General features: G+C 44.2%; 3 protein-coding genes across 5 annotated transcripts; all 3 read right to left on the bottom strand.

Moving 5' to 3' along the window:
* Nucleotides 1-1,483: 1,483 nt before the first annotated feature.
* On the bottom strand, nt 1,484-2,513 carry LOC141022201 (uncharacterized). Its single transcript, XM_073498431.1, has one exon. It carries the CDS (start codon nt 2,423-2,425, stop codon nt 1,598-1,600), a length of 828 nt encoding a protein of 275 aa, XP_073354532.1. The 5' UTR covers nt 2,426-2,513; the 3' UTR covers nt 1,484-1,597.
* Nucleotides 2,514-4,007: 1,494 nt separating this feature from the next.
* On the bottom strand, nt 4,008-6,892 carry LOC141022199 (uncharacterized). Of its 3 annotated transcripts, none has more exons than XM_073498425.1 (4): nt 6,663-6,892; nt 5,264-6,160; nt 4,895-5,044; nt 4,008-4,614 (listed from the first exon to the last, which is right to left on the bottom strand). In XM_073498425.1, exons 1-4 carry the CDS (start codon nt 6,690-6,692, stop codon nt 4,243-4,245), a joined length of 1,449 nt encoding a protein of 482 aa, XP_073354526.1. In that variant the 5' UTR covers nt 6,693-6,892; the 3' UTR covers nt 4,008-4,242. The 3 variants fall into 3 exon arrangements, with proteins under 3 accessions (XP_073354526.1, XP_073354527.1, XP_073354528.1); XM_073498426.1 differs by having other exon boundaries at nt 5,264-6,157; nt 6,663-6,882; XM_073498427.1 differs by lacking the exon at nt 6,663-6,892 and adding an exon at nt 6,296-6,487.
* A 2,921-nt stretch (nt 6,893-9,813) lies between these two features.
* On the bottom strand, nt 9,814-11,353 carry LOC109780657 (uncharacterized). The gene is made up of 2 exons (XM_073498430.1): nt 10,842-11,353; nt 9,814-10,751 (listed from the first exon to the last, which is right to left on the bottom strand). The coding sequence occupies exons 1-2, from the start codon at nt 11,232-11,234 to the stop codon at nt 10,377-10,379; spliced, it is 768 nt and encodes a 255-aa protein (XP_073354531.1). The 5' UTR covers nt 11,235-11,353; the 3' UTR covers nt 9,814-10,376.
* Between the last annotated feature and the right edge of the window lie 3,154 nt (nt 11,354-14,507).

The raw sequence follows: 14,507 nt of genomic DNA, 5'->3' as shown, positions 1-14,507 counted from the left end.
TCCGACGTAGTGTGAATTCGCTGATTCCACGGTGATGAAGTCTGGGATTCCATAGCCCTCACCAACGCCATCGGCATAGACATGTGTAAAATTGATCTGGTGCACCGGTGACTTACCGGTGGGGTCTCTGAGCTTAAAGGTCGACGATGCTTTCACGTATTCATCATCATCGTCATCATCCTCGTCATCGTCATCGCTGCCTTTGTTGTCGTCCTGGTTGTTATCATCATCCTCATCATCATCATTGTTGTCGGTCGACCGCTTGAGCAAGAGGCCAGTGTACTCGGCCTTGTTCCCTTCTTGGTCGATCGAGAGGGTAACCATTTACCTACCGAGGCAAAAGTTCTCGCACAACCGGACAATTTGCTTCCTAAGCGCATCGATGGTTTGTGTCAGCTCCCTGCTGTGCACTATATATATGCTCTTGCCTTACTGGTCCATCGAGAGGGCTAGCCCCTTATGACTTCTTTTCACCTGTTGCGATGAAGCTCTTGCTTCTGCGGGGAATTTTATCCTTGGCCGAAAACATTACTGTAATCGTTAAACTATTCCAGTATCAAAGGATCTGGTCCATTAGATCAAGACGGATACATGGTACATATTATTTGTACAAATATCTGCCATTTTGCTCCATCTGCTTTTTTTTAAATAGTTTGCCAGGCTTGACGCCCGGTCACTCCATCTGCCTCATCCAAACATTCGACAGTGATGCATCTAACATTTATACTTGCACAAGAGAGGTGTTTATATCTACTTCCTCCGTTTCTAAATATAAGTCTTTGTAGAGATTCCACTAGGTAGACTCAAGGTTTTGGTTACCGGTTGAAATTTCAAGATTTCCCATAGTTACCGCGTATTTCCGTACCCCTCGGTAAATCGCCATACCAAGCAAAAAATACCAGTTTTTTGAAATTTTTGAATTTAAACACTCGATTTACAGTAAAGTACGTAGGATCTAATTAATACCATGAGAGTTGGTTCTGGCATGTTGGTAGCAACCTAGTTCCTGTTTTGAGAGGTCTCTGGTTCGAATATTCGTTCATTCACTTATTTGAATTCAAAATTCAACTATAAAATTTGCTCGAAATATTCTCGGTATTTCTCGGTAACCGTGATAACCACATTTATCCGTCCCCCTCGGTAAAATTGCCTCATTCGGTAACCAAAACCTTGGGTAGACTACATACGGAGCAAAATGGATGAATCTATACTTAAAATGCATCATATACATCCTTATGTGGTTCATAGTGAAATCTCTACGAAGACTTATATTTTGGAACGGAGGGAGTAGCTGATATTACGCACGTATAATTCGCCATGTGATTCACAGGCCAAATGCCGAATCAGGATACGAAAGCATCACACATCACAAAGAATAGAACACATGACATGCATACATCCACGATGCAAATTTGTACGTAAGCAAACAGGCTTGGTATACATTAGCTGCAAGCCGCCGCTGATATTTTTGGCAGCAAGTATGTAAGATAATTTCTGGAAATTTTATTTAAAGTAGAAAAAGGATGGGACATCCATGAGGTTACAAAACATAATTCGCCCCAACAAGTGGTTGTGAGCTACATCGACAGACAAACTATTAACCTCCTGTCACGACTTTGTTGCTCCCAGACACGACATGGTTGCTCCCAGATACGGTATTGTTGCTCCCGGATACGGTATTGTGACTACCGGATACGGTGTGGAAGCTCCCGGATACATTATTGTCAATTCCGGAAACAACATTGTTGTTGTCTGTTACGATATGTTTGCTCCCAGATACGACATGGTTGCTACCAGTTACGGTATTGTCGCTCCCAGTTGTGATGGTATTGTTGCTCCCAGCCACCGTGTTGTTGTTTCCGGATATGACAGTGTTGTCGTTCCCGGATACAACATTGGTTCTACCAGATCGGACTTTGTTGTTTGTCCCAGATATGATATTTGGTTGTTGTTGTTGTTGGAGTGTTCTTCTGTTACCCAGTGAACGACCAGTGGAGACGAGGCCCTTGAGCTGTATCAATCTCTTCGGTACCTCGCCAACCAATGAATTATTGGAGAGATCCAAGTAGCAAAGGTGATCAAGCTCACCAATCCATGATGGGATGGTGCCGATCAGTTTGTTGTTGGCAAGGTTGAGCTCCACCAGCTGCGTGAGGCCCGCCAAGGATGCTCCAGGGATGGGCCCCACAAGCCCGTGCCCGGGGAGCCGAAGCGCCGTGACGCGTCCACTTGTGCCGTCGCAGCTCACACCTTCCCAGCCGCAGCACGAGGCGCCGGACCAGACGGCACGTAGGAGCACGCCACCACCACCGAGGTTCCCGGCGAAGCCCTGCAGCGCGTGGAGGTCATCGGTGTGGCACGACGTAGCGCTCGCCGCTGGCAAGAGAAACGCCAACAAGTGGAGCAGCAGCCAGCATTTCGCCATGGATCTAGCTGAAGTATGCTATGTATGCAGAAACGCAACAACTCTGGGTAAGAAACCTTGTTTGGTGTGCAATTGATTCGCAAGTGCTCTTGGCGAAAACTGCTTGGGTGGTGCATGTCATCTTATAGTGTGTGTGTGTGTAAGCACGCGTTGCAAGTGGTTCGGTACTGTTAGTCCGTGGCCACAAGGCCCACAACTGCCTCCCAATTCAAACTTGGTTTTTGTTGTTGTCTGTCGACTAAAATTCATGGACTCCAGCTGCTGCTCCTCCAAGTCAATTCAAACTTCTTCTAGTCCATTATTGCTTGTTGTCAGCTGCCACGTAGGATCTAGGCTGAGCTGGAGAGGTAACCTAAGAAAGAGGAGATTGCCGTATGCAAGAATAGAGACGCCTTTTGTCGGGGCATCTTCAAAGCGGACCCTCAAACTTTCCGCAACCGTTTGGACTGTGTGAGTTGGACGTGTTTAGTCATCCAACGCGGTCTTGTATTGCTCTGCCAAGTGGTCCAGGCACACTTTTTCCGGCAAACTCGGGACTAACTGGTTGGGGGGGGGGGGGGGGGGGGCTTTGCAGGAGTCCGAACACACCCCCGACCCACCCAAAACCCACAAACCCCCTTCTGGACGCCGCACCTCCATCCTTCAATTTTCTCTTTTGCCATCGTCGCAGCTCCACCACCCCGGCCGCCCTACCACACCCTTGTCGGAAGTCGTCGAGTCCGGCACCTTGAACGGTACACCCAGGCTCCAAGTCGCTTCTACCCCGCCACCGTTCCGCACCTCTCCCCCGACCACCGCGCAGCTACCATCAGTTCCTACGATACACACCATGCCCGACAACGGCTCGGTGAAATGCTCGTGCTAAATTTTTGTCCCTTCTTCTTTAAAGCAATGGCTTCGGATATGGAATACATATACAAGCACTATGTTGAGTCGTCTGACGGCTCATTCGACTAGAAGGACTACAGGGATGAGATGACAATGATGCAGGCGGTCCTTGCAGACGCGGAGTGTGCAGAAGAGCATGTTCTCAATTTCATGGGATCGATTAAGAGTCATCGGGTGCTCAACCGCAACAGGGCACGCGGCCATTTGATGCCCCTTGATGGATGACTACTTTGCCCCAGGTGCCCTATGTGCTGGCAATTTTCGCCGGCGTTTCCAGATGTGCAAAAGTGTCTTTGATTGTCTTTACCATGGTGTCCGGTCCTTTAATGACTACTTTATCTTGAAGAAGGACGCCGTGGGATTGATTGGTTTCCCTGGTTACCAGAAGTGCACGGCCGCACTGCGGACGCTTGCTTATGGCACAATCGCTGATTCGTGGGACGAGTACCTATGGATGTCTGAGAGCTCATGCGGAGATGCCATGGTCAGGTTGTAATTACCGTGCTCGAGGTGTTTGTACCTCAGTACTTGAGAGAACCTACTGTGGCATACACCGAGAGGGTCTTAGAAATCTCGGAAGCAAGAGGGTGGCCAGGTTTGCTCGGATCTCTTGACTGCATGCATTGGAAACGTAAGAACTGCCCAAAAGCTTTACAGGGGCAATATTACTGTCATATTAAGAAGCCCACCATCATTCTTGAAGCAGTTGCATCAAAGGATCTTTGGATCTGGCACGCTTTCTTTGGCATGCCCAGATCTCACAATGACATCAATGTGCTGCAGCGATCTGAACATACAAACAGGCAGAAATATGCTAAGCAGGGCAAATATTGAATAGTCAGGTACGCTTATTTGCAATTCCCAATAGGAAAGCAACTGTTTGACTAACATAGAGAACGGTACATAAGGCTCATCCCCAAGGGAAACGATCATTCATGGAAAATCACCCGGGGTGAGGATTTGCCATCTGTGATTCGCCTCGCCACCATTGCTTGCTCATCCTCACTCTTTGGAAAGGAAGACTCTGTTGAACAACACGACTTGGTATCAAGGGCATTGCAGTATTTGCATTGCTCAGCTCCTTTGAGAAGTATCGTCTGCAAATTGGGAGCTCGGCCCAGCAAGGCTCTTATAAACACAAACTGCTGTTCTAGCGATCTAAAGCCGACAAACTGGAGCTCTTTCAGTAGCCCGTTCTTGGAGCAATGGAAGTCCATCTCCCACTGAGGATTTTTTCTTTCAGCAAATACCGACCTTCTCTCCTCATCATTCACAAATGCGCTGCATGCATGGTCCCATACCTATATTTGCATGAACAATATGTTACAGACACAGTTGGATTACATATTAAAAAAACACTTGCCTTATTATGTATGAGCAATGACATGCATTTTGGTGCGTGTTCGAGGAAAGAAAAAGGAAGGCAACACGATTTGGGGGTAAATGGAAGGGACCCTCACTTCAATTTTTACAAAGATGGAAGGTAGAAATGTGTTCATAAGTGTTGAGGGAGAAAAGCTTACAAACATTAAAATGAAAGGGAAACAACAAAACTGGAATGGTAGACTGAAACAGCATTACCTCAATAAGTAATATTTCCATTGTGGGTGCCGCCTCAAGGAAGGCTAATGTCCATATAATGTCAAATTCAACAAAGATACCACGCAAAGTCAGCTTCCTTAGCTTGTTGAATGCGGTGGAGAGTTGCTTCATTTCAGGTTGGATCCAAAGCTGATCACATTAAAAGAAAATAAGAACAAAGCAGTTCAGAAGCATCTATAAGAAACTGTTTAAAAGCATAGAGATGTATGTTATCAAATTATTTACAGCTATGTGTGTTCTCCATCATGTAAAATACACATCCATGGCATAACTAGATAGCTCTGACCATATATAGAAAATACAAATGTGTGACAGTATAGCGAATACAAAAAATGAACTGGTACATACGTTTTCTCCTTGGAAATCCAATGTCAGAGTATGTATACTTGTGGTTCCATGTAGAAGCTCACTTAATTTAAATACTGTATTATAATATGTTAAAGAAGATGAGAGTTTTAGTTCCCCAAGAGACGGGACATCACCAAACGACAAGGGGATATATTCGGACACCCAAGTATCCCAATGGAGCTTCTCCAGTTCTGGAAGGCAGACCAAATCAATTCTCTCAAAGCAACATGTGTCGATTTCCAGAACACTGAGTTTTGAGTTTGGTGCATCTATCTTCCACACAGAGCGGCGACCGGCATCACAATAATGGAGGCTTAGATGCTTCAGTTGTGTGCAGCAGTCAAACAGGAGGTGGTGCATATCCAACTCGATAAAACAAACACCATGCAGAGAGAGTCTCGTGAGGCAACCGAACACACTGGGGTAGGCATTGAAGAAACCATACATGTCTTTTGCGAGCTGTAGCATGTGCAGCTCAGAAGAGTCACCAGGTTTCAGATCATCAAGAAGGCAAAGGTCCAAATCTTTCAGCAAACCACTGTCAATCACATCACCTAATAGTGGGCCAATGTCGCTCAAGAAAGTGCTGATCAAGTAGAGCTGAAGCTGCAGTGTCGTGATGGTGGATTTTCTCTGAGGTTTAGCAAATAAACACTTGGCTGCTTTGGTTAGAGCCACCATAGCTTGCTGACAGTCATTTGCTGCAATCGAGTCTGGGCATGGAACAGGTAGGAAATGCCTGACATCAATGCTGAGCTCAGGCAGCAGCCAGGGCAGCTGCCTCCACCGCGTTGACAGCGAACTTGTCCTTACAGCGGTGCTTATGTCGACTTTCCGCAAGATAGACAGTAAAACATCATCCATCAGCACGCTCAACCTATCTTCCTCCTCCGGCTGCTGCATACAGAAATATGGATCCCGTTACTTTGTCACTATCAGTTAACAAAATTCAGAGGCTCAAAACATTTATAGCGTAAAAACAAACAGTAGTACCAAGCCATACAGTGACAAGAACAACAAATATGTACCTACCCGAGACCCAAACTAGCACAGAGTTATCCCAAAGCACCCCAAAAATGTCACTAGTCCCAGTCAGTGTCAATCCCCTTCCAATACACCGGACCTGCAGGCGCCTACTATGCCGTCCTAGCTGGGGGTCGAGGAGAATGCAGCGGACAATGCGACGCCGGCCGAAACAAGTACCACACCAAAGCCTTCAGGAGTCTGTTCTGTTAATAAGGGTTGATCCCTGCTTACTGTAATTGCCCTGATCATCAATGAAGGACTACTACACTGTTTTGATTACAAATCGGTGGTTTCCTAAACGGCGTCCACCGAATCGCTGCATAAATCGAGAGTAGTAGAAGAAGAACGGCGACAGGATCATGGCGATTCTCACCGTCCCTTTCTTCGCCACGGGGGACTCCATCCCCTCGGTTCCTCACGGAGTGGCGGCCCTTCCCGACGCGGCTGTGGCGCTCGATCTCGGCGCTGTAGGCGGCTCACACCACCGCGGTGCGGTGCGTCGCCGGCCTACCACACAACCCTCGGCTTGGTAGGCGGCGGCCCTCTTCCGGCGGCGCTCGATGCGGAGGTTACAGGAAGAAAATCTCGATCTGGACAAATTTCCGGCCAAGTCCCAGATTTAGGGCCCGTTCTGGTCCCCCGCTACATAGGCCTGCCGCCCAGTCCAGCACCGCACAGATGGAGGGAGCGCCTACTCGGCGCCTTCAGCGTCGCCTCCTGGTGGGCCGGCCCATGAACGCGCATGAAGAAAAAAAATGTATTATTGTGAGAAAACCATATATAAAGGTGGCTCTTGGTGAATTGAACTCACGACTTCATAGCTGTCTTTGAGTTTAGCTATCCCGTACACATACTGGCTACTAGTGATTCACTTCAGCGCGACTTTATTTAAGAACTAGCGTAGCAGCGCTACTTATCTAGCTTAGATTTTTGAATTATTTGAAAACATTGCTGAAAAACGTGACTGTATGGAAAAAATGTAAATTTTTTTGGAAAGTTGATGAACATGCATAAAAAAGTTGGCCAACGTAAAAAAGGTTCATGTATTCAAATAAGTTCATGAATTCAAAAACAAAAGTAAATGAAAGGGAAAAAGGTGCACACTTTTTTTAAATAGTTCACAACAATGAAAAACGACCACGAGTTCAAAAAAAAGTTCATTGAATTTGAAAAGGAGTCCACTAAATATGGAAAAAGTTCATCGAATTTACAAAAATTGCACTAAATTTGGAAAAAGTTCATCGAATTTAAAAATAGTTCATCAACTGTTCAAGAAAGTTCATCGGATTTGAAAAAGACTTCAGCGAATTTGAAAAACAATTCTTCATCCAATTTGAAAAAAAGTTCACTGAATTTGGAAAAAGCCTCATCGAACTTAAAAATAGTTCATCAACTTTTCAAAAAAGTTCAACGGATTTGAAAAAGAGTTCATCAAATTTGCAAATTCTTCATCAAAAAAATGTTCACTTGATTTGAGAAAAGTTCATTGAATTTGAAAATAGTTCTTCAAATTTGAAAAAAAGTTTATTGAATTAAAAAAAGTTCATCAAATTTGCAAAAAAAGTTCATCGAATTAAAAAAAACATCATTCGTTAAAAATTGTTCACTAGAAATAGAAAAAAATTCATTGATTTTGAAAACAAAAGTTCATCAAATTTGACACAACAAACACCATCGATTTGGAACAGTTCGCGCATTTAATAAAACAAAAAAAGGAAAAAAATCAAATAGGGAATAAACCAGGAAGATGAAGAAAGAAAAAATAGAAAACAAAAATGGAAAAAAGGAAAACGAAAATAAGAAAAAAAAAGCAAAAAAATAAAACAAAAGAGAAGCACAGAATGAAAGGAATAAAGAGTTTTTTTTACAATAAAAGGAATAAAGAGTTGAAGCTTAGCAATGTTTTCATGGTGGTGGCTGTACGAAAGAAGCTGCAAGTGTGAGGTCATCGGTTCGATTCTCATTGAGCTCGCCCATTTTTCTGCGTACGAAAATACACAGTAATGGGCCGGCCCAGCACAGGGCGCTGCAGGCGCCTGTTTGTAAATTTGCCTATAATGGGCAACAGCAGCGCTAAATAGGAATAAAATTATTACGAGGCACTGGGGTCTTCACATTTTTCACATGTACATATTCTTTGAAGTACTTCCTCCATCCCAAAATAAGTGTCTCGATTTTTTATTGTAAAATAATAATTTTCATTTATTATTCATATATACTTTGTAATTATTATTTTTTGTAAAAATATCAGATCTATTATAAAGATTCGTCGGAAGTACAAAGCACCCCAAACATAATAAAAATTACATCAAGGTCCATAGACAACCGAACGACCATTGCCGCCGCCAGAACGAGCCGCCGACGCACCGCTGTAGCCGCTCCGATACCGGAGCCGGTTTGACCTTATCGATGACAGCCTAAAAGTCTTCATGCACGTGCCCCTAAGGACCAATGTTCGGGAGCTGTAGTCGTCGCCACTGAATCCTTAAATCAATATGAAGAATCTGACACCAAATCTCGCCGTTGCGTACGCACGATGAGAAACCCTAACCTCACTGCTCCGAGGAGCTGGCATGAATCTATGCCGGAGCTCCGTCTAATCCGTCCCGACAAATGAACTTGAGGAAGATCGGAGCCCGGAAGACTAACTCGAAGAAAGAAGCGCCGCCATCCGTCCGGAGCGGCAGGTGGAGGGGAAGCGAATCAGCGGACTCGCGACGGAGATCGAAGGGAAAAAGGCTTTCCATAGTCGCCTTGTGAGAGCGGGAAAAAACTTCAGACAGGCAGGCTACAACATAGAGATACTTTGTAATTACTTATTCTTTCTTATTACCCGGGTAATGATATTGTAAAAATAATATTTTGCATTTTTTATTATCTGCATATGAATATGACATCCTATAAACCTAAATAGTTCATCCCCATTATTTTTATTATCTTAACATGCACGCATGCCACATCATCAAAGGTCCATTATAATATGCATGCGAATTATTTTTTCATTATTAGTTGATCACCACTAATTCTGTTTAGGTTAACAAGCACACATGTCACCTCATCAAAGGCTCACCCAACATGCATGGGAAAAATTTCCATTATATTATAATGCTTATATTAAATAAATATTTTTAACTACACAATAATCCAATACAATATATAATGTATATTTTTAGTTTTTTAGTATATTTTATTAATCTAACTGTTTCAAACAACCAATTCTTATTGAAATATATTGCAACAAATTTTCGCCGTAACGCGCAGGGTATCATCTAATTTGCTTGAAAAGGGGAAAACAAAAGGTAGTAGAGTCCTAACATCAAGCTGCGTGCGCCAGGGCAAAAACTCAGGTACCATTCAGGTACCACGGCAAAAACTTTCATACAATTTGCTTCACAAACACATCGATGGTCAAGCCGGGTGTCCTGCTCTAGCCTATATTCTTCGACGATCAATGTTCGATTCTCCTTTTAAATGGGGTGTCCTGTAATGCTCACGATTAAGCTCTTGGTTCCACGGGAATTTTTAGCCCAAAAAAATATTTGTGCTCGTTGCACTATATTGTATCGGTATATCGATGGATCCGGTCCATTAGATAAAGTCGGATGTATAGTTCATATTTATTAGATAAAGTGCTCACCTATTTGAGTTCACTACGGGGACAAATAGGCTAATCTCTGCTTTTTTGCTACATCTCCTTCGAGACTTGCACAAGAGAATTTTATAGCTAGCTGACATTAAACACTTAAAATTTACCATGTAATACACATGCCCAATCAGCATAAGAAAACGTCACACATTACAGCGAATACGAGAGATGGAATAATCACCCCATCTAGACATCCAGGATGCAAATTTGTTCATAAGCAAACATGCTTCGTCCACATCAGCTGCAAGCCCACGTTGATATTCAGGTCAGTATGTATGTAAGATATTTTAGAGAAATCTTATATAAAGTAGAAATAAGATGCTATATATATCCATGAAGTTACATAACACTATTGACCCCACCCAAGTGATTGTGGGCTACACTGAACTTGGACAACCACATGAGCTCCGTCAAGGAAGATGCAAACAATTCACTTACAAATCATTCATCTCCTACGACCTTGTTGCTCCCAGATACGACATGGTTGCTCCCAGATACAGTGTTGTTGGTCCCAGATACAGTATTGTGGCTCCCGGATACGGTATGGAAGCTCCCGGATACATTATTGTCGTTCCCGGATACGGCATTGTTATTGTCAGTCACGATATGTTTGTCCCCAGATACAACATGGTTGCTACCAGTTACGGTATTGTCGTTCCCGGTTATGACAGTGTTGTTGCTCCCAGCCACATTGTTGTTATTCCCGGATATGACAGTGTTGTCATTCCCAGAAACAACGTTGGTGCTCCCAGATCTGACAGTGTTGTTGCTCCCAGATATTGTATTTGGTTGTTCGTCGAGTGTTCTTCTATTACGCTTCACATACAATGGCATGTTAGTAAAAACCATACCTAGTGAATGACCAGCGATGACAAGACCCTTGAGCCGTATCAAACTCTTGGGTACCTCGCCAACCAATGAATTATCCGATAGATCCAAGTAGCAAAGGTGATCAAGCTCGCCAATCCATGATGGGATGGTGCCGACCAGTTTGTTGTTGGCAAGGTTGAGCTCCTCTAGCCGTGCAAGGCCTGCCAAGGATGCTCCTGGGATGAGCCCCACAAGGCCGTGCCCAGGGAGCCGCAGCGCCGTGACACGGCCGCTAGTGCCATCGCAGTTCACGCCTTCCCAGACGCAGCAGGAGGCACCGGACCAGGCAGCACGGAGGAGGACAGCCCCACCGCTGAGGTTTCCGGCGAAGCCCCGTAGCGCACGGAGGTCATCGGGGTGGCACGATGTCGCACGTGCCGCCGGCAAGAGGAACGCAATGAACAGGAGCAGCAGCCCGCATTTCGCCATGGATTCAGCTGTGGCAGCAAGAAAGCCTTTTGAGGTGCAAGTGATTGGCAAGTGCTCTCGGCAAAAACTTCTTTTGGGGTGCAAGTGATTGGCAAGTGCTCTTGGCAAAAACTGCTTGAGTGGTGCATGTTATCTTATAGTGTGTCTGTTTGTAACCATGTGTTGCAAGTGGTTCAGTACTATTGGTCCGTGGTTACAAGGCCCATGACTGCCTCCCAATTCAAACGTGGTTTTTGTTGTCTTCTGTCGACTGAAATGCGTGGGTGGCATATACTCAAGCTGGCAACTTCTCCTACTCAATCCAAACTTCTTCTAGTCCATTATTGCTTTGTCGCCAGCTGCCATAGTTACAGTGATCCCATGCGGCTATAGGTCCAGTGCACAGAGAGAAAGAGAGGGACGCAAATAAAATCCTAGGAAGATATTATTATGCGGACGTCAAAAGAAACAACACCCATATAGATAGTGTGGATGACATGGTATGGCTGAAGACAGGCATTGTGACCGGCCTAATTTGAGGAATATCTTGACTTTTCTGGAGCCGAATAATTCTATCTGATTATAGAAAAATTGTGGGAAAATGCCGAAGCGCCATCATTAATTACCAAGTAACATGTGGTATTTGGCTAGGTGTGAAATAAGGATTTAGAAACATACTGTTTTCTAGCAATCTATTGTTCATTGTTTTGGGTATAGCTCACCATTCATGCCGATGGTCTGTTTTCTAGCACTCAACCGAGGCTACCAAAGAACATAAGGTAGATGTCATCGAAGACTTGTCCATTGCAACATTATTATAAAGTAATTGTAACCTATTATATTTGAAACGGAGGAAGCACACTGCTAATCATAGTAATGCACTGTAGTCTGCTCCAGTTTATTGTTTAGTACCACATGAATGCACTGTACTCTGCTCCAGTTTATTGTCTACAAATCGTAAGACACATGAATGCACTGTACTCTGCTCCAGTTTATTGCCTCTTTTTGCGAAATGCTCCAGTTTATTGTCTCCAAATGTAAGACACATGACTGCACTGTACTCTCGCAGGATGTTTGGTAGACTGCACTTACGAGCGACACCTTCGTCGAGCGCCTCTCTGTCAACTTGGCCATGAAGAAAATAATTCTGTTAATTTCTACATGTCGGCAAGAATGAGAAACTACTTGATGCCACCACAAGTATCACAACAAGCAAGGCAAAATATCAAGTAACATATAGGCTGGATGATATTTAGTGAACCTACTATACTAGTACAAGTGCAGTCTGCCATAGGCAAGTACTCCCTCTGTAAACAAATATAAGAGCGTTTAGATCATTAAAGTAGTGATCTAAACGCTTTTATATTAGTTTACGGAGGGAGTACTAGCTAGTTAGAAAGAAGCTGCAATTTCTCTTGTGAGATACGGAGATGGGAGTACATGAGGTGTACTACACTAGATAAGGGGTGAGAAAATTGAGCTACGAGCCAGTGGCGCAGCTAGAGGGTTGGCAGGATGACGCATGGACCCTGGAATTTTCCCATAGCCTATATATGCCCTCCGTCCCAAAATTTATGTCGCTTAAAGTTATCCTAAATCAGCGACACTTATTTTGGGACAAAGGAAGTATATCATATACGAAAGATGAGATTTTCTTTTAAATAAGTAAATTCATGTGAATAGGTTTACTCGTGGATCGTCCTGGGCCACTACTATGAGCTGTAATAGGAAGGAACTGGTAATTGTTTTGTCTTTTAAACGAGCCCAATGTTTCTTCTACCCAGAAACCGTAGAACAATCGCTCTATGTTATTTGTACTCCTATGCAATGGTAATCATAGAAATGCAATGTGCTCTCTGCTCCAGTTTATTGTCTACGCAGCTTAAGACACAAATGCACCATCTTCGTCGAGCGGCTCTCAGTCAACTTGATTCTGACGAAAACAGTACTTTTGACCTCTACATGTCGGCAGGAACGAAAACTACTCGATGCATGCCGCCAGAAGTATCACTATCACAAGACAAAACACCAAGCAATCATGCACGTGGGATGATATTCAGTGAACCTACTAGCCAGTGGTCACATGCCTGTACTAGCTAAGGCCTAAGTCAGGTGTGAGAAAATTCAAAGAAGCTGCAGTATCTCTTGTGAGCTGTGAAGATGAAGTACATGGGGCGTACCTACCAGTCAGTAGATAAGGTATCACTGAATATCTAGATGAGGTGTACCTAACTGTCCATACGGTGAGAGCTTGTAGTTTAGCTAGTAGCCTATCTTCAACGACGCACTGCTCCACGACACCCATCACAGCAAGCTTTGTACACCGGGGCAAAACCATAGATTAAAATAGCCCGCGAAATAGCCGCGATAGCTGCGCTATAGCTGCCCGGGAGCCTCGCCGCTACGCTATGACTGTTGCCGAGAAAACCTACACATATCCCTCTAAATGGCTCAAAAATCAGCAAAACTTTTCAGAAATCATCTCTCCCACCAGAAAATTTTCTGATATTTGCCGCTATTGCCCGCTACAGTGGCCGCTATAGCTGCTGGGAGAGGCCGCCGCAAAATCGTTTCTCTCGCGATTTTAATTCATGGGCAAAACCTTCTTTGGCAACCCGCTCACACGTCCGCTTCTTCATATGGCTCCTCGACCACGATCGAATTGTTCCAAACGCGCGAGTCAGCGTCTTCTCTTGCGCTATATGTTTCTTCGGCGATTGAGATGGCTGAGCACCTCCCCCTTCACCGCGCCTTCGCCTAACAATTTTGGGCCCACCTAAATGTCTTCTCAAATGCAGATCTTTTCTTTTTTTGCAAGGTCACAAATGCAGCATCAGCTGGATGAAAATTATGTTTGCTGGCAGTCATATCCTTTGGTAGGGCTGGACACGAGCCGAGCCGTGTCGGACTTTGGTGAACCAAGCTGAGCTAGCTCGGAAGCTATGATGAGCCTACTGAAGCACCTTGCTCGAGCTTAGCTCTGGCTCGGTCCGGCTCGCGAGCCTCTAAGGAGCAGTTGTTCAGGAGTGGTCCAGGACCTATATTTTCGGCCTTTGGAAGCAAACTAAAAATGTATATTGAACATGTATGACTACATATATCTAGAAATTGTCATAGTACAATAAAATGATTATATTTTCCTGTGAGAAGTGTAGAAACTGAACCAATAGCCAAGTAAAGTTAGCCACTGTAGCATCTTTCCATTCGAACAGACAGCACAGAGAAGCAATCTATTTGTTAGTTAATAATAGGGCCGAGAGACATTCGCAAAAATTTAAATAAAAATATTAATAG

Source organism: Aegilops tauschii, chromosome 5 (genome assembly GCF_002575655.3).
Source record: "Aegilops tauschii subsp. strangulata cultivar AL8/78 chromosome 5, Aet v6.0, whole genome shotgun sequence".
In the NCBI taxonomy this organism is placed as follows: domain Eukaryota; kingdom Viridiplantae; phylum Streptophyta; class Magnoliopsida; order Poales; family Poaceae; genus Aegilops; species Aegilops tauschii.
The sequence above is the reverse complement of the archived record's forward strand: the minus strand, read 5'-3'. Positions and strand labels throughout refer to the sequence as shown.

Bases quoted from the DNA above. Each gene is read 5' to 3' on its own strand.
- LOC141022199 (XM_073498425.1), bottom strand. From the start codon at position 6,692: ATGGAGTCCCCCGTGGCGAAGAAAGGGACG. The intron at 6,161-6,662 runs GTGAGAATCGCC...TTCTGTATGCAG, and splicing joins CCGTGGCGAAGAAAGGGACG to CAGCCGGAGGAGGAAGATAG. The intron at 4,615-4,894 runs GTAATGCTGTTT...ATGCAAATATAG, and splicing joins TGGAAATATTACTTATTGAG to GTATGGGACCATGCATGCAG.
- LOC109780657 (XM_073498430.1), bottom strand. From the start codon at position 11,234: ATGGCGAAATGCGGGCTGCTGCTCCTGTTCATTGCGTTCCTCTTGCCG. The intron at 10,752-10,841 runs GTACCCAAGAGT...TTGTATGTGAAG, and splicing joins ATAATTCATTGGTTGGCGAG to CGTAATAGAAGAACACTCGA.
- LOC141022201 (XM_073498431.1), bottom strand. From the start codon at position 2,425: ATGGCGAAATGCTGGCTGCTGCTCCACTTGTTGGCGTTTCTCTTGCCA.